At 32.3% G+C, this 23,933-nt stretch overlaps 2 protein-coding genes and 1 long non-coding RNA gene across 4 annotated transcripts; 1 reads left to right on the top strand and 2 right to left on the bottom strand.

Annotated features, from left to right (window-relative positions):
- Positions 1–2,765: 2,765 nt before the first annotated feature.
- Positions 2,766–4,326, bottom strand: LOC118648444. The gene is made up of 2 exons (XR_004965298.1): positions 3,788–4,326; positions 2,766–2,873 (listed from the first exon to the last, which is right to left on the bottom strand). It is a non-coding gene; the product is annotated as an uncharacterized LOC118648444 (long non-coding RNA).
- A 7,720-nt stretch (positions 4,327–12,046) lies between these two features.
- On the bottom strand, positions 12,047–15,061 carry LOC118648440. The gene is made up of 6 exons (XM_036294754.1): positions 14,981–15,061; positions 14,348–14,425; positions 14,002–14,264; positions 13,779–13,930; positions 13,588–13,690; positions 12,047–13,504 (listed from the first exon to the last, which is right to left on the bottom strand). Exons 1-4 carry the CDS (start codon positions 15,009–15,011, stop codon positions 13,799–13,801), a joined length of 504 nt encoding a protein of 167 aa, XP_036150647.1. The 5' UTR covers positions 15,012–15,061; the 3' UTR covers positions 12,047–13,504; positions 13,588–13,690; positions 13,779–13,798.
- Positions 15,062–15,326: 265 nt separating this feature from the next.
- Positions 15,327–22,723, top strand: LOC118648439 (probable cytochrome P450 6a14). Of its 2 annotated transcripts, none has more exons than XM_036294753.1 (6): positions 15,327–15,526; positions 17,022–17,391; positions 18,845–19,179; positions 19,424–19,594; positions 19,752–20,003; positions 22,442–22,723. In XM_036294753.1, exons 1-6 carry the CDS (start codon positions 15,358–15,360, stop codon positions 22,603–22,605), a joined length of 1,461 nt encoding a protein of 486 aa, XP_036150646.1. In that variant the 5' UTR covers positions 15,327–15,357; the 3' UTR covers positions 22,606–22,723. The 2 variants fall into 2 exon arrangements, with proteins under 2 accessions (XP_036150646.1, XP_036150645.1); XM_036294752.1 differs by having other exon boundaries at positions 19,364–19,594.
- The last annotated feature ends 1,210 nt before the right edge of the window (positions 22,724–23,933 follow it).

Below are 23,933 nucleotides of genomic sequence, written 5' to 3'. Positions count from 1 at the left end.
TTGCAGCAGGACTTTAATCTTACCTTGTACCAAAGCATTTATATATAGAATAAAAATATCATTTCTTTAACAGAAAGAAAAACGCGAAACAATTGACATCGCTTAGTATACATTAAGATACTACAGATACAATTTCTAATATGTTAAATGTTACATGTTCCTTTGATCTTGAGGTGTAAAAACATGAACGTTCATTTATTAGATAGATAATCTTCTTTTAAGCTACGACTACTACAATCACGTACTATTTATCAACATTTTTACTACATTGTAATAATTAATATGTCGAACACCACTCTCATATTAATTTGCCATTGTATTGGAAATTTATGAGGAGTAAATTGTGCAAAGGGGGACCATGCCTCGACGAGAGGAACAGAACTCAGTTTTACAAGAATAATCAATACACAATATGTACATATTTCCGTTGCGTCATCTTGATAAAAGCTATACACAAGAGATTTTTTTTTAATTTTACCCTCAAAATAATTACAAAACTTTGACATGGATTTCGAAGAACTATACTATACTTTTAATAGTTCTGTTAAATTGTTGTAAATATAAAATTATTTGATTAAATTTTAAAGTTTGGTAAAATTCTTCGAAGGCAATGTTGTCGAACTATCGTGATTTTGATGGAAATTTTAATAAAGGACTAGAACACAACATTGCGCGCGCTTCGCGCGCGCCACTTAGCATTTTTATATTGAACATTGCACTTATTCTTCTTCTGTAATATTACTCTTACACACTTATCATATTTAAATGCCCTTCTCTATCTCACGCTCCCTCATTCTCCCTTCTCCCTCTCTAAATTATTAATTATATTATTAATTATATTAATTATATTATTTTCATATTGTTCAATATTACTCTCACACTTTACTTTTTTATTTAATCCTCTTCTATATCTCTCACGCTCTCTCATTCTCCCCCCTCCTCCCCACCTCTCTCTCTCTCTCTCTCTCTCTCTAAACACAATTATTAATTATATTATATTTGCATGTTTTCTTAATATCATCTCTTACACACTTTACCTCCATACTTAATCCCCTTTAAATAAATTAAAAATTATAATATATTATATGTAACGTTACCTGTTAATTTTCAATAAAATTTCAAAACTCACTTTCTGGCTTTCTTGTTTAATCTCTCTCAATTATAATTTCCTTTCATCTAATCTCTTTCTTTTTCTAATCTCTTCGATAAAACTCACTATCGCTCTCTGACCATTTCAATAACTTCTGACAACAAGCATCCAACAACTTTAAAATTAAATTTTTTAAATCTTATGCCTTAATAATACAACATTAAATTTAAATTTTTAAATAAATTAAATTTATAATATTATACGTAATGTTACCGTGATAATTTCAATCAATTTCAACACTTTCACTTCTGGATTTCTTTGTTAAACTCTCTCGATCTCAATTCTTTCTCTTTAATCTCATTCCTTTTCTACTATTAAAATACACAAATGTCAAAATAATTAATCGCAAATGATATTTAATGAGAATAATAATAATTAATAAAAATTGATAATTATTGAGAATGATAATTAATAAGAATGAGAATTAAGAGTTTAAGATTCCTTTTTTTCAAATATTTAAAACGCAAATGTTACCTTCCCCGAAATCTCGCACTCTCTCTCTCTTTCCTTCTCTCTCTCTCTCTCTCTCTCTCTCTCTCTCTCTCTCTCTCTCTCTCTCTCTCTCTCTCTCTCTCTCTCTCTCTCTCTCTCTTTCCTTCTCTCTCTCTCTCTCTCTCTCTCTCTCTCTCTCTCTCTCTTCTTCTACCTATCACTTAATTCTTGCAATTTTTTTAAACTTTTATTTTTTATAAATATCTATATAAACACTGGCGCAAAAGAAAACGAGACAAAAGTTTTGACCGATTTTTAGGCAATCTTCAAAGTGATGCAACTTTGCAAAAAATCATCTAAATTACATGTACTTTTTTTAAATTAAAGGGCAAAGACTCTACTTTGAGAATCCCTAGGTGAAAGTTTGATTTGTTAAGTGCTAATATAACATATAGTATTGCATTGAGTAGGCAGTCCTCAACTACATATCTCATTGGATACATTACATTTTTTTGCAGTGTATATATGGTTTTACGTCCGTATCAGCTATATTAATTGATTTTGAACAGCTATAAGAAAATCAATATATCTACCAGTTTGGAGTCAATGTTAATTACAACCAAATGATATATTGATTTTCTACCCCTGACATTCATTAATATTATGTAAATTTTTATTTCTATTTTCTGTATATACCTCTTTAATATTTCTTTTTTTCTTTTCTTACTCTCTGCTTCCTTTATTTCTTTTTTTCTTTTTTTAATATAATGTTTATTTTCTTTAACCTTAAATAAAAACATTTATATATGTTAAAAATAAAAACGCAATTAAGTCATTAAAAATTCAAAATTTTGACAAAACAAGCTTTACAGCTTTTTAAACAATTATTAAATACCTATCTCGTCTTTCTTCCTTTTTTCTCTCCGCTTTTTTATGAAATGTCTTAATGTTTATTAATTTAAAAGAATTATGCTTTTTGAATCTTTTCTCTCTTTTCTTTTTTTCTCTCCTTTCTTTATCTTTTTCTCTTTCTTTAATTCTCTATCCTTTATCTTCTGCAATTTTGAATAAAAAACGTGTAAGTATAATTTTATAAATAATTACATAATATTATATAAAAACATTTTTATAAAAAATTATTATTTACTTAATTATTTTAAATTTTATTTTTTATTTTTTTTTATCTCACGCTCTCTCACTCTCTTTTTCTCCCTCTCTCTCTTTCTCTCTTTCCCTCTCAACACAAATTATTAATCATATTTTTATGTTGTCTATATCTATCCTCTATCTTCTGCAATTTGAATAAAAAACGTGTAAGTGTAAGTTTATAAATAATTACATAATATTATATAAAAACATATTTTAATAAAATTATTTACATATTTTTTTTAAACTTTTTTTATAAATACACACACACACACATATATGTATGTATTTATTTAAAAAAAAGTTAAAAGAATTAAGTAAATAATAATTTTTAATAAAATATATTTTTATATAATATTATGTAATTATTTATAAATTTACATAATTTTACACACACACACGCGCGCGCGCGCGCACGCACAAATATACACACACAGAAAAAAATATAGCCAATAATATATGTAATTGCGAGCTGCTAACTTACAATAATATTTACTGTTAATGCTCTAACACTCTTCTTTTTCTTCTTTCTTACACTCTCTTTCTCTCTCTCTCTTTTTCTGCTCCTTCTTTCTATAGAAGTCGCTGTTTCTCCTTCTGTTTTCTTTTCTGCTTCTTTTTTCAACAAAAGTCGAAACTCTCTTTCTCCTAGCAATCTATTTCCTTTCCTTCTTTTTTTCTAAAAGATTATAAAATTTTAAAGATATTATTGTTATTTTCTATATATATTATACTATTACTTAATATATCTTAATATTATATAAAAACATATTTTAATAAAAATTATTTACTTATTTTTTTTAAACTTTTTTTTTATAAATACACACACACACACACACACACATATGTATGTATTTATTTTAAAAAGTTAAAAGAATTAAGTAAATAATAATTTTTAATAAAATATATTTTTATATAATATTATGTAATTATTTATAAATTTACATAATTTTACACACACACACACGCGCGCGCATACACAAATATACACACACAGAAAAAAAATTAGTCAATAATATATGTAATTGCGAGCTGCTAACTACATAAAATACTCAATACAATAATATTTACTGTTAATGCTCTAACACTTTTCTTTTTCTTCTTTCTTACACTCTCTTTCTCTCTCTCTCTTTTTCCGCTCCTTCTTTCTATAGAAGTCGCTGTTTCACCTTCTGTTTCCTTTTCTGCTTCTTCTTTCTACAAAAGTCGAAACTCTCTCTTTCTCCTACCAATCTATTTCCTTTCCTTTTTTTTTTTCTAAAAGATTATAAAATTTTAAAGATATTATTGTTATTTCCGAGAGAGAGAGATTATATTATTACTTAATATATCTCTTTATTACTTACCTTATTACTTACACACTTTTGATATAACCAATTTTGATTTGAAAACACAACTGTCAAACACAACTGTCAAACACTACGAAGCATGCGGTTCAATGATCAGCGAAAGAACCAATCAGCATCGTGGATTAAAGGCAACAATTCTTCGAGACTTTCGAGATGACTTCGATACATTCGATAAATAAATAACATATCTTTTTTAGAAAAGGAAAATAATCTCCGTGTAGCTTAACGGAATTAATTGTATCCGTCTAACAAGAAAGACTAAGAAAACGAGGAAAAAATATAACTCCTTTAATAACAAGAAATAAAATTATTCCCGGGAACTTCAAGGAAAATGCACAATTTTTTTCTGAGAGGCAGTGCATAATTCAGTTTTTGATATAAGGATATTAAAGACAATGTCGCAGGTAAAATGTATAAAAATTATTACTCGTTACTTCTCTTATCAGTTTCTTTATATCGGTTACTTTAAAATTTTTGAAATCTCTATATTTTCTCAAAAAGAAATCTAACCTTAGTAATCGAAATGGAAAATAAACGAGATATAATTTTCGTTTTTTTGACACTTTAATGTATGTAGGCTATTCAAAGGTTATGTTTGTTAATATTCAACAAGCTAAGTTAAGTTGGTTCTACTGAAATATCAATTTTTCTCACTTCTACTTGACTTCCAGTGGAAACCGACATTAAATTCGATTCGCACCGGAACAAGATCGGATTGAAGACTACGGTGGAAACTAGACCAGTGTTATCTTTGTAAGCAATTTTTTTTTTCGTACGAGTTCGAGAATCGGGCCTGAGATTGTACAGTTACAAACCTGTTCCCACACGAAAAAAGACAGAATATATCCACCTCTCTGTCGATTCTCCCCGCGCGCGTCGCGATGCGACCAAGGCCCCACCATTAATACAAGCTCTATGTTAGGGAAGCAGAAAATAACAAATAGACACGCCGCAAGATGACGCACAGGGCTTTAGGGAGACGTCCCTCAAGCATAAAATTTAAAAAAATACGAATTTACCGATTCTACTCTCAACAATCGACATTACGTATATTTTACTAGCAGTCAATGTGCATGGCATGATACTTCTATAAAGTAACATCAGCAACATTTTCTTGGTTTTTAATGAAAACGCATACCAATGTGATCTATAACTGTATCAATTAATTTAATAATAATTGAATAATTCATTATTATTACTATAATTATAATTGAATTAAAGTGTGTATCGTCGAAACCTTCCTTACGGACAAGTCTCGGTATTTTTTTTGGGTGAGATAAATGATAACACATAATATTCGAGCCAAAAAGGAAAGTTTCTTTAGATCTTAGATAATGTACAATGTAGTTACGAATGAGTGAACAAGGCGAATCGTGATAATTATTATACTCGCATATGATCTTAATGATCACGTGAGTAGTTATACACGGGGCCCTGGACGCTTTAGATATACTCGCGAAAGCAAGTTGCAACCGCGAGAATGACTAGGCGACCGGGGACTATCCCCATTCCAACGTGTAGGCGACCATGACGACGCTACACCATGCATTGTATTAGCACACTTGGTGTGCGTGCGTGCGTGCGTGCGTGCGTGCGTGTGTGTGTGTGTGTGTGTGTGTGTAGTGGAAGGGGAATCGGGTTCTACCGAACAAAGTGTATATTTTTTGCTACCTACCAGAAAAAAAAGTAATATAGTCAATAACATATGTAATTCAGTGTATGCACCGAAAGTGGTTTTTTTCTCATCTGTCAATTGTATTTATAAATTATACTTCGACGCACAGGTAAAAAAAGATATTGTGTGCGAGATGTGCAAACCCACATAGCATCAAATTGTGATGGGCAAGGAGAAGTGATAGCAAACAGAAATTTTAGATTGTTACGTCCAGCTTTGTTAAATTTAACTTTGTTCATGCATTGGAAAAATTTGAGAAACGGACGCAGGTAAGGCATGGAAGAACGTAACGGATTTTAAAACGTTCCGTAGGCACGAAATAAACGAGGAAAGGTGGCTCGGTCGGACGCACTATTATGACATGAAAATGCGGGTCAACGTGCCAAAAATGCTCGCTATAACCTGTTTTCAGGTCGTGCCTCCGTAGGTCCAAATTTCGAGTCAGCGAATTTAATCACTTTAACTCAGGACTGGACCAGGTGCTTACTTTGATCGGGAATTGAATTGAGGTCGTTTAAGAGTTTAAATAAATGAAACTATTTTAAACTTAACAATCATATTTATTTTAACATATTACTAGTCATGAAATTACAATGGAAATTTTAATAAATGAAAGAAAGACAATATTTGTTTTTATAATTTCCAGGGCAAAGAATTACAATAAAGATCAGATTTTGGTATAAAATTTATGAAGCTTAAATGTATATACATATTTATTTTACTTATTTTATCCGTGTCTGTACAAGATTAGACTTAATATATAATTTACTCTATTTCTGTTATAATAGTGGTGGAAGGGGGGAAGAAATTATTTTAAAAATCGGTAGGAACGGCAAAAGGATCATAGTAATGGGGAGTGAAGACTGGGATGGGATCTGAGGGAGCAAGTGCGGGAAGGATATCTAATAGAATTTCCGGATCTATTGCGTCCGTGTTGATTGCGAAATCGCGGTAATTTTGTAATAAGGGGTCTATTTTTAACGGGAACTGTTCTAAAAGCTCAATTAATGATGTTTGCGTTCCGTCGTAGTGATAAAAGCGGGGCCGGGGTGGGACTCGTTCAAATTCTTCTATAAGCTCTATGGATGGTTCTGGAGAAGGTGGGGGTGGAATTTCTTCAGGTTCAGGGGAGCTAATAGGGGAATAAGTAGGAAAAACAGGAGGTGGAGTGGTTAGAGGAGATGAGGGTCGAGGAACACGAGGTTCTTCGAGAGGGGTGGTAGGAGAGGAGAGTCGAGGAACACGAGGTTCTTTGAGAGGGGTGGTAGGAGAGAAGAGTTGTGACTCGAGGTGCTGTTGGAAGACGCGGTTCAATTCCTCCCGTGCCCGCCGATTTTGTCTCTGACGCCAACGTCTGGCTGCCCAGTGTTTCCGTTTTGGACGGATAGGTCTGTTATTCACTATGAAGTGAATAAAATGATAAGCAACAACGAAAGGGAAGTGACTCGATTATGAATTAAATAGATGACTTACTACTTGCTGGGGTATTTCCTCTGGGGAGCGTAATCCGGAGTGCCGGTCTCAGGGTACTCGGGCGGTTCTCGGTTGGCCGGAACAAGTCAGTCCGTCAAGACTCTGGGCTGGTGCAACTGGAGAGTGATAGGCCCCACTGGAGTACACAAGTGCACTCACTTCACTTGCGGAACGTTTTTTTTTTGTTTGGCACTTAGTTTTTGTCCCGACTCGCACTCAAGCAATCGCGAAAAATCTTGCTTCAAAGTTTTACGTGAATTATTGGTGAACTCGCGACGAAAATTCTCGGACTCACACTCAATCAAGAGTAAAAAGCGGAAAAGCTGCTCGCGGTCTTTGGGATCGCGATTTTATACTCAATTTTCCGAAGGGAAGGGTTAAGGTGTAGGCGGTGTCATTCTTGAATTGGTAGGCCCTTTCAAAACCACCAAATTTGGGGCTTGACTATTGGGAACTCGCGAAATTATTATTTTGTAGAGGTGATCAGCTATTGGCTCATCTCTTCTCGTCTCCGCCCGATTTGGTTTTGGTTTTGAGTATAGGAGAGGGATGTTTATAATTTTTGCTCCTCTTATCTTTAGGTCACTTAAACAAACTAGCAAGCAAAAAAAAGGGTCTTTATGTCTTCCTGTAGGATTTTAGTGAGAACATACTTTTATTGATTGAGCGCGGACAGCGTTTTTGCTTTTAATAATTAATTTTTATAGTTTCCGGAGATTCCTTGTTTGAAGATTTTAATTTTTATTGAGTTTCAATATTTCCCTTTTCCTTTGTTTAGCGTCGGGTACCGATCCAGGGCATCGTCAGAATAACGTTCGGTAATAAAGTTATTATTTATTCTTTTTTTTATTCTAGACTCGACATTGCCCCAGACTTCCCGAAAGAATTAAATTATATCTAACGGTCGCTCTCAAAATAGTTTACAGATGGGGAACTATGCATTTGTTTGATGACTATTTCCTTCAGTTTATGTATTTATTATTCCTCAAAAAAAAAATAAAATTTTAAATTGTCGCTATATCTCACGAACTTGTGCGTGACAATAGAGCGATCCTCTGCAAACATTTCTTGCTCTCGGCGACCGTTAGAATACGATTTCTCTTACTTAATTATTATCTTTACAAGAACAACGAGAAGAAAAATGTTAAGTCCACCGGACGTAACAAGATGTTAGAACGCTTTAATCATATTCTAAGTTCAATGCAAACAGTACTAGTGGACTATAAATTTATACTTTTCTTATATCCCAGGTAGCAACGTGATGACATTTACTGGACGTCAATAATTCGTCATTTAGGACGGAATTCATAGACCAATCTTAAGTTCAAGAATTTTCTTAAGTTCAAGAACTGTCTAGCTGCGAGCAGACTTGAGACTTATTTAATCAATGAAATAACAGCATTGACGTCTCAAGAAGTCTAAACGTTTCTTTAACACAGTGTTATTAATCGCGTTTATAATTATATAATGTTTATCTAATTAATTATAATGTATTAAGAAAATTTGTCTTGGCTCGATACATTGACCTGTTTATCATATTATTTTTGCTTAGCATTAACGAGCCCTTTATAATTGTTTGTATTATTCTTTGAAAGTTTTATCGAAATCGGTCGAGTAGTTTTCGAGCAATCCCGGCGCGAGAAATTTAGCGTTTCAAGAAAAACGCGTTTAAAGTTAACACGACCGCGTTTAACACGACCGTTTAACTGAAACAAACATAAATAAACAAATAAACATAAAGAAACTTGCACTTTCTTTTGTCTTTCTCCTTCTTCCATCGTTATAAAAAAAGATCGACGGTTAAGCTTAAGCGCCCGCCGCATGCCGTATACTTACATTCTCCGCTCAGAGCGACCGTTTCACTTTTTAATAGAAATAACATAAAAGGAAGTATCAAATCGGTTCTCTGCTATTTTAATACATGTCTGTTTGTAAAAGATATAAATTATAATTAACAATGTTTATTTAATTATTATAATTAATATAGAAAAAAGTATAAAACTTCTTTTTATTTGTTCTAAATAAAAACGTTTTAGTTCTTCAAAGTAATAAAATTCTAATTGTTGTACCTCTCGTTGGGAGTACGTTAGGGATCGCTGCCAGAGATCTCGCGAGGAGGATATTTAGTCAACTCACACCGTTATTTATCTTGAGCACTTTTATTATAATATCTGTTTTACAGTATGCGATGAGATCGCGACCCCGCAAGGCAGAGTGCCGCGTCTATGAGTGCACTGTCCACGACCCCGCAAAGCAGAGTGTCGTGGTTGTGTATAATACAATGTTTTGTGTCGGTGATACACGACCCCGCAAAGCAGAGTGTTATCTCGGTTTGTCGACTTCGGATTGACCCGTCTCTTGACGGCTTCCGTGGTTGACCCGTTCCTCACTTTCTTTCGGCGGTTTATATATCTGTTAATTCGGTTGTTGATTGAGAGAAGGGGAGGATTGCGTAAGAGCGTAAATCGGTCAGTATTCCAAAATTTTGCTTAGACAGCAAGTGCTGTTTAAGGAGCATTGCGCTAATTGTCGAGCGGAACCTCGTGCGATGCGCTCGATGCTGACTGCTGCAGCTGACCGATTTACGTCATAGGTGCTACTGACACCTTTCTTACCGGTATGAGTGTGTCACACATAACATAATTTAAAAACGTATTTGAGCGTCTCTACACCCGAAATTTAAACCTCGTGCCTTCAACACTCAAGGCCGATTTTACCAACTCCGGTTACCTGAACCGGCCGGTTATTCCATTGGAATTGACCAATCGTATTTGTCGTTAAGCAAAATTAACAAATGCGATTGGTCAATTCCAATGGAATAACCGACCGGTTAAGGTAATCGGAGTTAGTGAAATCGGCCCTCAGTGTTCCAATCGGAACACGTGCCAGAGCGAGAACAAGAAAACGTTCACTCTGCTCCACTGGATTGTAACTGTCCGGTGAAAATTCTAACAAAGCTGGATCCCTCTTTTATCGTGAATCCATTTATTGCTAGAAAGATGGAAAAAGATTGTAGCAAGTGAGGGAAAATATTTCGACTGAAATATAAGATATTATTTTTAATAAATGCAATTTTTTATCAAAGAAAACGCTTGAAATTGAATATAATCCTTAATACTCTTCTGAATTAATTTAGAACTATCTTCCAAGTCCGAAAATTTATACACAATTTGATAAACCTAAAAATGAAAACAAAATCATATAAGAAGTATTAGCACATACTAAGATAAACCTCATCTTGCATTAATAACATTATTAATTGTATTTCCTATGTTTTTCTATTGCTTGATCAGATTAATTTTATATGAGCAAGATTATAATCTATAAAAATAATTCATAGAAAGAAATGCAGCAAAACTAACTTACAAAAAATGTTACTTTTACTTATTATTATTAAATATTTTTACTAAATTTGCATAATAAAAAAGAGTATATAAAGTTAATAAAGAGAAATATATATGTATATAATTTTAGTATTAATTATTATTATTATTAAAGTATAATATTATTAGTAAAGTATAACGTAATTTTTAACAGAAATAAAAAAAAGAAAGTAAATAGTAACAAAAAGTGTAATAAATCAATTAGATATGTTCTATTATCCGATATCTTACTTTGATATACATATGCTTCGTATTTTTCAAATAATTAAAAAAAATATTTTAATTATATGCAATAAAGATACAATTTTATCGTGGCTTGATGATAAGATATACACCACTTTTTGCTGCGAGAGTCACAGACCTTTCATTAAAAATAAGTGGGACTGAAGTTCGAGAATGAAGTTCAAATTTGTATTTCGACAGAATACTGACAAGTCCAACTTTTGTTTGCAAGTAGCCAAATCGTGCACCTGAAATTAATGATATTAATAATATATATAATATTTGCCAAACATTTAAATAAATAATATACGACTCGTAAAATATTTCTTTTCAATTACAATTTAAAGAATATATATGGTGTATTTCTTGAGCTGTCCAATTGCTCATGGAAAGATAGAAGAATTTGAGGTAAACATAAAAGTTTACATATTATTTTGCCATAATCGCAATAATAACGGAGATAATAATTTTTTAATTTATACAAATGAGAAATGCGCCGAGAGAAGGGTTGGAGCTCACTGTATCATGCGATGGCTGTCGATGACGGAGGGAAGGAGAGGAAGCGTAATCGTGCTTCATCCCTCCCGTGTTTTCATGCAAAGTAAGATTCACCTCCACTTTCTGATGCTTACTCCCTGACTCGCGACGAGATCTATAACTGTTCTGTTCAACATAGGTTTTCGACTTTCCATACGAAGCGAGATTCACCCCATTTTCCCTAATGCTTACGGCCCAAAAACTATATCAATGATTGTTCTGTTAATTATGGATTTTTGACTTTCCATGCAAAGCGGTTCTACCCCGTACCCGAGCATCGCATATTAATCAAGATGACATAAAAAATTGATTAACATTGAGAGACTGATTGCATAGAGACTCATAAATCCAAGAAATTAATTTTTCAATTTGTAATAATTGTTATTAATTCAAGAAATAGCGTAGGTCGAGGCGAAAATAAAGCTTGAGATTATAATCGACAGATTTTGATCGAAACCTTTATTCTTGCGCGCGAGTTACTTTGTCTCTTTCTCTCATAATACTTGTATAAAATCATACCCCAAAACTATACCAATCTTAATTTGATATGCCCTGGTTTACCGTATTGATAAAAAAAAAATGTTATGCTCTTGTTCAATTAAAAAGAAACCCTTACTTAATTTATTACTATTTGTTTTAGTACTATTATTGAATTGACAATATTGTTTTTAAGAGCTATTAGCTAATATTGTTAATCCAACATTATCATTTTTGTAAAAATACGACGATGAAAATTTTTATTTATCAATGATTCAATAGATATACTCATCAATGTGTTTATATTGGTGTGCTTGGCATGTTGTTTGTAATTATATTATGTTTTGTTATTAGAATAGTAGAAAATGGTTGAGTTCGCATTTTTTGTCAAATTAATGTCTTAGTATATCTTATAGTGTGACAGCTTTAGATAGTATCCAGACAGCACAATGACGTCCGTAGGACATCCAAAGGATGTCCAGGATGTAGAGGCAGGATATCCTGAGGACATCCCATTTTAATCCTAAGATCTCCTCTGGATATCCCGAGGAACAGTGTATGAGAGCCGTATATAAGCCCCTGGAATATCCAGGGAGATCCTGTGGATCATCCTAAGGATTTCCACAGGACATATTAAGAATTCTATAGGATATGTTAGGGATGTTTTTGGAATTTTAAGGACCTAATTCTGAAAGTAAAATATAGATTAACTAATTAATATTTCAAATCAAGTATGTAAGATAAACTAAGCATTTAGTGCATAAAGACTTATACGTTTCAATATTTACTGCCAGTACTAAAATATAGTTATCGTCATGTATACTATAGATTTTCAGTATTGGCAGTGAATATCTGAACGCATCCAAATAAAGGTAAGGCACTGGGGCTCGATTCTTGAATTCATTCGCAAAAGAAACGAATTCGCAAATTCTGTTCTTACAGTAAAGTTGAAAATTTATTAGCTATCGTATGACTTAAATTTTAACCAATAAACAATTACAACTTTCTGTTAGAGAGAGTATTTTTGCATACGTTTCTTTTGCAAATAAATTTAAGAATCGAGCCCCTGACCCAGTGAGAAATAAATGGTTGAAAAAATGTCAAATTCTATTCAATGTCATTCGAGATATCTAATTGATATTTAAACGTCTTTTCAACCATTATTTCTTACTATAGGGATTTTGCCTTCCTACATTACTTGCAATCAATATATATTTTAATTAACATAGTAAATAAGGCGTTATCTCACATGTCGTTAATAGTTTCAAAATATTGGAAAATATTTTGAAACTTTTTAAAATATTATACTATTTATCACTTTTAGAATATTTATATTTATAAAATGTAAATTAAAAAAAAAACAAATTATTTCATATTACCTAAACACCTCTTTATGTTTATTGCTTATAATAGACAAACTATTACATTAAAATGTAATGAACAAAAACAGTTTTGATAAAATATTCGAACTATTCATAAAACAAAAAAAGAAATATTTTTTTCTGATTAGCCTTTGTAACAAAAACTTGTAACACATGTTTAACATTTCGCGTTCGTATATAATTATATATATTTAATAAAATATATAAGTCAACATTTTGTAGCTATCTTGCTCCGTAATGCAAATAATGGTTGCATTTATTCTTGTACATTATCTGTCCTAAAATAAAGTAAATAAAAAAATTAAAAATTAATAACTAAGTAAAAATCATGTATTTACTGAGAAAATTGGTAAAAATTTACTTGTTTTTTTTTGTAGAACGTTCATTTGCATGTCGCAACCAAGATTTAATTGGTTCGGAAATAATATGCTCTATTGCTTCCGTAAAACGCATTCGTACCACGCCTAAAAAATAAACAATAAAATAAATTACATTTATAAATAAATATATTGGTTATATTATATATATTAAAATATTTTATTATTTACTCACTAAATATTAGTAGCTGTAAATCATAAAATATCCGCTTTTTTCTCTCCAACATAACTAAATGTAGACGCTAACTTATCAGACATTAATCTTCGTAAAAGATTAAAAGTGACTCCTTTGATACTATTTCCTCCTATACGTGATAACTGCTTAATCTATAAAATTGAGAATATGTAACAAAATATTACAATTTCATACATACTTAAAGAAATTTTTTTATAATTACCAATTCTTTGCGGTTAGTATTCTCAATTAATGATTTTTCTAATTTTTCCAGGTCTTCAATGTTATCAATTGGAAAATTATCCATAAAACATTGTTCCGCAATATCTTTTTCCGCAATTTCCTCATGCAAAAAATATTTCTCGATTTTTTCTAGCATGATATCGAATTTATTAATCAAAAGTCTTTCTTGTTCTTCGAATGCAGATATTTTAAATCCTATGTCTGTCAGTTTTCTAATTATGTAACGATCAAAATCGGACCTTGCTAAAAATGTAAAATAAAATTACTGACATATGAAATTAAGAAATTATTAAATTATTAAATTAGATTCATGATTTTTAACTTACATGAACTGTTAGCGTTTTTAGTTTTATGTTTGTCAGGGATTTCGTCAAACTTTATTTCATTATTGTCATCAAGTGTTCCTATTACAAAAAGATTCAATGTATATAGAAAAAAGAATATGGGATATTCCATACTAAATCAACCTGAATCGGACCCTCAATCTCTTGGATTTGATCCGCAATTTTATGTTATTGTTCTAACTCTAAAATACAATTGGATTTTTTTAGATTTTTAAAAATAAATTTAATTTACTTATACTTGTTTAAAACAAACATTTCGTCGATCACAATTTAAAAATCTAAAAAAATTTTCAAAAATCCTGTATCAGATATCAAAATTTTTAAGCTTTGACCAAGAGTAAGCCGGTGTTTGCTTTCATTTTTTGACTTAAACATTTTGACATGTAACAGGATTTTTGAGAACTTTTTCAGATTTTTAAATTCATAGGTATAACGTTTGTTTTAAACAATTATAAGTCAAATTTATAAAAAAAATCCGAGTACATTTTAGAGTTGGAACAATAACAAAAAATTACGGACCAAATCCGAGAAGTCGAGGGTTCGATCCAAGTCGATTTGGTATAAAATGCCTTATATCAATATATTAAAAAATTGTAATATAATTGTAAAAATTACCTTCATAATTATGAATAAAATCATTATTCATTTTTTTTGTTCGTTTCTATTACTGTAGTAATCGTTTTTCCTACTTCTTTTTCTTTGTGGATCGATATCTTGTCTACGTTTCAATATAAATATTAATAAGATTAGTAAAAATATATTGTTGCACACAAAACATAATATCTACGCGTAATCTTATTTTATGGAATGTTCCGTCTGCTTCGGAGGGTTTCCCTCTCCAAACTATTTCCTTTGTGACGGAGGCTAGAATCCGTTACCCATGAAATCGTTGAACGAGTAATGCAAATAGTCGTAGCAGAGTGAGCGTTGAAGTCAGTGTCGATCGTTGTTGCTACGAATTATTGTGGATCAAAATAAACTACAGATTCAAGATGGTACTAGCGGAATTAATAGGAGCTTTTATCGTTATTCTCAGCGTTGTGTACATTTATTATAAATATGTGATATTTAGTTTTTGGCACAAGAGAGGTGTTTTTTATATTGAACCGGTTGTACCAACTGGAAATGTAACACCTCTCGTAACTGGAAAAGCGCAAGTAGGTAAGTATTTCTACCAAATAATAATATTGCCATGTACGGAAAATATAAATACATATTATATTTACATCGTTATACAGCTTTTTAAATTGCTTTTTAATTTATACATTCAATTAAAATTGAAATTACAAATAAAAGTATTTAAAAAGATATTTAACCAAATCTGGTAATAATTAAATAATAAATAAAAAGAGATTATATACGTATAAAATTTCCGAAAACTATATATAGTTCATATTTTATTAAATTGTCATTGCTGATTATATATTTGGGTGTACTTCCGAAAAGCCCATACCTCCGATTTTTTTTATACTCTGGATTCTTACGTATTTCGACGCTGATTACGAATATAATAGTGAAAATTGGCGCAAATTTGATTTTCATGGCGGAAACCATGAAAAAACCATAAAAATGGTTTTTTCCATTTATCTCCGTAAATAATGAAAATTTTGAAAAATACTTCAGATAAAAGTTATAGATCTCATCGAAATACACATTTTATGTTCTATTGATTTTCGCTGTAAAAACAATAGTTTTTGAGAAAAACGACGTTAAATGTTCAAAACTTTATATAACTTATGTAACACAATTCGAGTTTTATTAGTTAATTTTATAAGTTAATACTGGAAGGAAGTGAGCTTTGCTCATGTGTTTTCTGTACCATTGGAATTTTCCATGCGAAGCATGATCCACCCATTTTTAGGTGTGGTATAAGTTTTTGACCATCACTAGCACCAAAATGGTCTTGATAGTGGGGAGGGGACGGGGTCCGCATACAGTAATGGTTTGTGACTTTCCACGCGGAGCTCCCTACTCCGGCTAACCCCCACTTTCAGCCATCTGAGGCCCCTACCTGGAGCGGGGGCGTAGCCCCCGCGGAGGGGGGGGCCGACTACTTCCACCTAATAAATTCTGCCACCTGCGAGTGAGAGTATAAAAATAAACTGGGAGTAGTCGACCTCTTTCTCTTTTCCACGCATAGCGAGGTCCACTCACACTCTCCCCCTGCCTCGGGGCGCTGCTAGTTTTTCTCAAAAACTATTGTTTTTACGGCAAAAATCAATAGAACATAAAATGTGTATTTCGATGAGATCTATAACTTTTATCTAAAGTATTTTTCAAAATTCTCATTATTTAGGGAAATAAATAGAAAAAACCATGATTTTTATGGTTTTTTCAAGGTTTTCGCCATGAAAATCAAATTTGCGCCAATTTTCACTATCATATTCGTAATCAGCACGTCGAAATACGTAAGAATCTAGAGTATTAAAAAAATCGGTGGTATGGGCTTTTCGGAAGTTTATCCATAATTTGTGCGTGCGTGCGTGCCTGTATGTGTGTGAGGGGAGTGGGGTACGTACGTGCGAGCACGCGCGCGCTATTTATTACTATTATTCTATTTATATTATAAGCTACTATGCTGTTTACGTACATGATACAATTTTGCTTTAAATATAAGAAACCAGAAAGTAAAATAAAACGAAAATTTTGTCAACAGGCGTACACTTCCAGAATGTCTACATGAAATATAAAGATCATCGTGCTATTGGAATGTATACATTTTTTAAACCAAATTTGCTAATCGCTGATCTCGATCTTATTCGGACGGTTCTGACAAAGGAATTTAAGAGTTTTCATGACCGTGGAATGTTTTGCAATGAAAAAGTTGACCCATTAAGCGGCAATTTGTTCCTTATGCCTGGAAAAAGATGGAGAAATATGCGCGTCAAAATGACGCCTACATTTACTTCAGGAAAAATAAAGCAAATGTTCTTTATCCTGAAGGAATGTAGTGAAGAACTTATAAAACATCTGGAAAGTATCGCTCAAATAAAAGAGCCTATCGAAGTAAAAGATACGTTTGCAAGGTAAATTATTTGTAAAGAAATCGTTTTGAAGTTTTTTGAAGAAATAGGAACTCATTTAATTACTTTGGACATCCATTACAAATGCTCAAAATAATGAGTAATTAAATGGAACTTAATTACAAATGCTGAAAATAATGGATAATTAAATGGATTTCAATTACAAATTATAAAAGTAATATGTAATTGAATGTGTAATTTGGAAACAAAATATTTGCTGCCACCCATCTCTGTATATATCTATAAATTTTAGTACATGATACTTAAATCTTCTTTATCAGAAAAAATTTTTTTATCGTAGAACACAAAATAATATCTTAATAGCTTTTTAATAACTTTCTTCGAAAATTTTTAATTTTTTACTGTCATCATTTCTAAATCTTTTAAATCTCACTTGATATGCCACTTCCCTGATATGTTAATATTTCAATGATTAGTTACCCTAATATTTTTTTATGCATAAAAGTTTATTTCTGTGTACAAATTGTTAATATTGATATTTTGTAAATTCTACAAATAGCGACCGCAAAAACAGGCCTAAAATCGCTCGTTTCGTAGACATCAAAGTTAAGTTTGAGTCGATTTTGGCGATAAATAATTGTACATCATGGAACATCAATCCTCTGAAAATTTCAGATTAAGCATACCTTTTATTATTCAGATATGAGGGGTTAAATTGGTCACTATACACCAATGAAGAGTATGCCATTTTATCCGTTCAACACAAAAAATCTCGAGATTATTTCTCATATAAAAGAATGTTTTAGATAAGATTTATTTATCTATTAGAAGAGTAATTTATCGTGATCAAATCGATGTTTAAGTCAAAATTGTGAATGTCATTTAGAGGTCAACTTGCAATTTTCAGGAAAATATTTTTTAACTGATATCGGATATTTATCTCTGTGGTTTCTGAACAAGTACATATATATGGGAACGAGTATATGTATATAGATGTATATACGAGAGTATTTTATTAACGTTATCTTATGTCAACACGGTTTTGTCTTGCCTTATGTTTTATAAATCCGATAACCTTATAACAATATTTTAAATATAGATACCAGCAATTTCTGAAATGCTGCGGTGTGCTATGATTTTTCTAATAGTTTTAGTAGTGGAAGTTTTTTCACCGAAATATTTTACAGATTAGATAATTGTTATTGAGCAACGAAAAATTGTTAACAAAAATAGTATTTTGTGATTTTTTTATTAATCTTAAAATATCTTATGTTAAACGTGTAAAATGGCGTAACTTTTATTCATGAATAATATCAACTTTAACTCTTCATATCTCAACAATGAAAGGTATGCTCAATTCAAAATTTTTTGGGGGATGAATGTTTGATGATATACAATCATTTACCACCAAAATCGTATCAAAACTCGATGTTCACGAAACGGGCGATTTTTGCGGTCGCTCTTTGCTCAAATTTATTAATAATTTTATCTATAGGTATACAACAGACATAATCATGTCAGCGGCTTTTGGTATCAAATCTAATTGCATGGAGGAACCGAATAATGAATATCGGGTCCAAGGAAACAAAATTTTTGATATAAATTCATTTAAGCTTGCCTGTACTATGTTTGCACCGCAAATTATGGACTTCTTTTCTATTCCTTACACGGCACCATCTCTCGCAAAATTTTATATGAATATGTTTCGAGAAACTGTGGAATATAGGCAAGCTCATAATATCATCAGACACGATTTTGTGAATTTGCTCATACAACTGATGGAAAGAGGCTATGTTGATTCTGAAGATGATGAGACTAGCAACGAATCTGGTTAATATACATAATTGATGCTTATTTTTATATTAATATTATTCGTTATATATTAATATTATAAGCTTCAGTATTCACAAGAATATGTACATTTTATCTTATATTTACAAATCAAATAATAAAAATTTTTTTTTAATCTCTTTTTTTCTACATGATCACTAACTGTTATTTGATTTACCCACAGCAACCATAAATAAACTTACGATTGAAGAAGCTACTGCACAAAGTTTTATCTTCTTCGCAGCTGGCTTTGAAACCTCTGCAACGACGATGACATTTGCCATGTACGAATTGTCTCAACATCAAGATATTCAGGATAAACTTCGCAAAGAAATCGATGAAATGTTAGCAAAACATGGTGATTTGACCTACGAGATTGTGAACAATATGACATACCTTCACAAAGTAATAAGTGGCAAGTATATATAACATTATACTTTCACCTCTCTATTCATGCACCTTTCAATAATGAAGAAAGAGTTTATTATCTTTTTATTTCTACGTTCAATTAAATATAAGTTACTTGTATTATAGTAGAAATGTTTTTGCTTTTATTTTTTTTGCACGTTTAGAGACTTTAAGGAAATATCCACCGCTTCCTGTTTTGAATCGCATCTGTACCCAGGAAACAGACCTACCGACAACAAACATTCGCGTGTCAAAAGGAACATTAATAACTATACCGCTGCTTGGATTGCATCGAGATCCGTCGATATATCCAAACCCGGATAAATTTGATCCTGAACGCTTCAACGCAGACAAAGTAAAAGAAAGACATTCTTATGCTTATATGCCATTTGGGGAAGGACCACGAAACTGCATTGGTAAGAATATGAATTAATCAATTAATATTAATAAATAGGTAAGAAATAAAACTACAAACCTGTGATTGCTTGCTTATAACGTTGTCACTTTGCCTTATATTTGTCTTCAACGATTTTGAACATGTCGACATTGAGGCAATAAGCAGAGGCAACAATGTATATACGTATTGCCAATAATTTAACAGCAAGTAAGCAGTATCAAAATTATTTCATGTTGTCATTTATGTAAAAGCATTAAGTGATGTAAATTATTATAGCAACGTAACACATAATTTGATAATGACGATTTTAAAAAATTGTTGGCACATTGCTAACAAGTTACTATCTAAAGCTGTCACACTATAAGATATACTAAGACATTAATTTGACAAAAAATGCGAACTCAACCATTTTCTACTATTCTAATAACAAAACATAATATAATTACAAACAACATGCCAAGCACATCAATATAAACACATTGATGAGTATATCTATTGAATCATTGATAAATAGTGTTCGAGACTATAACAATTATATAAAAGTTTTAACCTTTCCCCTTTTTATCGGTTCTGTTTTATCCGCGAGTAGTGAGAGCTCCTGACAGCCATCGAGCTCCCGATAGTTCATTTCTTCGATGCACCGAGTCGCGCGGCGCTGTCACTAGCTCCTCACGCGCGCGATTTTCGTTTGCTCTCATCGCCGGTAACTATGCATCTCGGTAACTATGCAAATAAACATTTCCAAAAAAGGGCACGTCCAAATCCATGCCCAAATAAGTCTCGATATCGGTTCCCTTCCGCCCCTTTTCTCGCCTCCGATCGTAATTGTTTTACGATGCATAATTCTTCAGTCTCTCGCAGCCCGGCACCTAAATCAGATCGTCCAGCCGATCTCTCCCGCCTTTCGCCGATTCTAGCTGCGGGGATTCACTTCCGCCTTGCCCTATCATTCGCGCCGTGATAGTGCGATTGAATTATTAGTTAATCCGCTCCTGCCAAGCATTTCTTAATTTTCATAACCGCGTGAATGTTGTGAGTGTATTACGTCCGTGCGCAGGTGACCGTATCTTTCCCGCGAACGTCCTCTGCCTCGCGTACAAGATCTCCGTCGGATCGCGCGCAAGATCTCCCGATTCGCGAGGGCCTCGATCTCGTGGCTCTGCAAGATTTCCGCGTCGATTAGGCAGGGCAATATCAGGGCGTTTCAAGATATCCGACACATTTGTAAAAGATACGGTTCGCCCCTCGCTTCGAACGTTCGTTTTTTAATAAATAATTCAGTGTGAGTGACACCAACGCATCCTCTTTATTCCTGTCACCTCCCGTGAACCTCCCGCATTCCTGACCACTCACTTCGCGTCTCTTTCGGGACGGATCCCGGCAATTCTCCCAGTGCGATCGCGTTTACCCTACGCACGCGCGAACAAATAGAAATTTTCATCGTCGTATTTTTACAAAAATGATAATGTTGGATTAACAATATTAGCTAATAGCTCTTAAAAACAATATTGTCAATTCAATAATAGTACTAAAACAAATAGTAATAAATTAAGTAAGGGTTTCTTTTTAATTGAACAAGAGCATAACATTTTTTTTTTATCAATACAGTAAACCAGGGCATATCAAATTAAGATTGGTATAGTTTTGGGGTATGATTTTATACAAGTATTATGAGAGAAAGAGACAAAGTAACTCGCGCGCAAGAATAAAGGTTTCGATCAAAATCTGTCGATTATAATCTCAAGCTTTATTTTCGCCTCGACCTACGCTATTTCTTGAATTAATAACAATTATTACAAATTGAAAAATTAATTTCTTGGATTTATGAGTCTCTATGCAATCAGTCTCTCAATGTTAATCAATTTTTTATGTCATCTTGATTAATATGCGATGCTCGGGTACGGGGTAGAACCGCTTTGCATGGAAAGTCAAAAATCCATAATTAACAGAACAATCATTGATATAGTTTTTGGGCCGTAAGCATTAGGGAAAATGGGGTGAATCTCGCTTCGTATGGAAAGTCGAAAACCTATGTTGAACAGAACAGTTATAGATCTCGTCGCGAGTCAGGGAGTAAGCATCAGAAAGTGGAGGTGAATCTTACTTTGCATGAAAACACGGGAGGGATGAAGCACGATTACGCTTCCTCTCCTTCCCTCCGTCATCGACAGCCATCGCATGATACAGTGAGCTCCAACCCTTCTCTCGGCGCATTTCTCATTTGTATAAATTAAAAAATTATTATCTCCGTTATTATTGCGATTATGGCAAAATAATATGTAAACTTTTATGTTTACCTCAAATTCTTCTATCTTTCCATGAGCAATTGGACAGCTCAAGAAATACACCATATATATTCTTTAAATTGTAATTGAAAAGAAATATTTTACGAGTCGTATATTATTTATTTAAATGTTTGGCAAATATTATATATATTATTAATATCATTAATTTCAGGTGCACGATTTGGCTACTTGCAAACAAAAGTTGGACTTGTCAGTATTCTGTCGAAATACAAATTTGAACTTCATTCTCGAACTTCAGTCCCACTTATTTTTAATGAAAGGTCTGTGACTCTCGCAGCAAAAAGTGGTGTATATCTTATCATCAAGCCACGATAAAATTGTATCTTTATTGCATATAATTAAAATATTTTTTTTAATTATTTGAAAAATACGAAGCATATGTATATCAAAGTAAGATATCGGATAATAGAACATATCTAATTGATTTATTACACTTTTTGTTACTATTTACTTTCTTTTTTTTATTTCTGTTAAAAATTACGTTATACTTTACTAATAATATTATACTTTAATAATAATAATAATTAATACTAAAATTATATACATATATATTTCTCTTTATTAACTTTATATACTCTTTTTTATTATGCAAATTTAGTAAAAATATTTAATAATAATAAGTAAAAGTAACATTTTTTGTAAGTTAGTTTTGCTGCATTTCTTTCTATGAATTATTTTTATAGATTATAATCTTGCTCATATAAAATTAATCTGATCAAGCAATAGAAAAACATAGGAAATACAATTAATAATGTTATTAATGCAAGATGAGGTTTATCTTAGTATGTGCTAATACTTCTTATATGATTTTGTTTTCATTTTTAGGTTTATCAAATTGTGTATAAATTTTCGGACTTGGAAGATAGTTCTAAATTAATTCAGAAGAGTATTAAGGATTATATTCAATTTCAAGCGTTTTCTTTGATAAAAAATTGCATTTATTAAAAATAATATCTTATATTTCAGTCGAAATATTTTCCCTCACTTGCTACAATCTTTTTCCATCTTTCTAGCAATAAATGGATTCACGATAAAAGAGGGATCCAGCTTTGTTAGAATTTTCACCGGACAGTTACAATCCAGTGGAGCAGAGTGAACGTTTTCTTGTTCTCGCTCTGGCACGTGTTCCGATTGGAACACTGAGGGCCGATTTCACTAACTCCGATTACCTTAACCGGTCGGTTATTCCATTGGAATTGACCAATCGCATTTGTTAATTTTGCTTAACGACAAATACGATTGGTCAATTCCAATGGAATAACCGGCCGGTTCAGGTAACCGGAGTTGGTAAAATCGGCCTTGAGTGTTGAAGGCACGAGGTTTAAATTTCGGGTGTAGAGACGCTCAAATACGTTTTTAAATTATGTTATGTGTGACACACTCATACCGGTAAGAAAGGTGTCAGTAGCACCTATGACGTAAATCGGTCAGCTGCAGCAGTCAGCATCGAGCGCATCGCACGAGGTTCCGCTCGACAATTAGCGCAATGCTCCTTAAACAGCACTTGCTGTCTAAGCAAAATTTTGGAATACTGACCGATTTACGCTCTTACGCAATCCTCCCCTTCTCTCAATCAACAACCGAATTAACAGATATATAAACCGCCGAAAGAAAGTGAGGAACGGGTCAACCACGGAAGCCGT

The sequence above is a fragment of the Monomorium pharaonis genome, unplaced genomic scaffold (assembly GCF_013373865.1).
Source record: "Monomorium pharaonis isolate MP-MQ-018 unplaced genomic scaffold, ASM1337386v2 scaffold_439, whole genome shotgun sequence".
Classification (NCBI taxonomy): Eukaryota; Metazoa; Arthropoda; class Insecta; order Hymenoptera; family Formicidae; genus Monomorium; species Monomorium pharaonis.
This window is presented reverse-complemented; position numbering and strand designations above follow the sequence as displayed.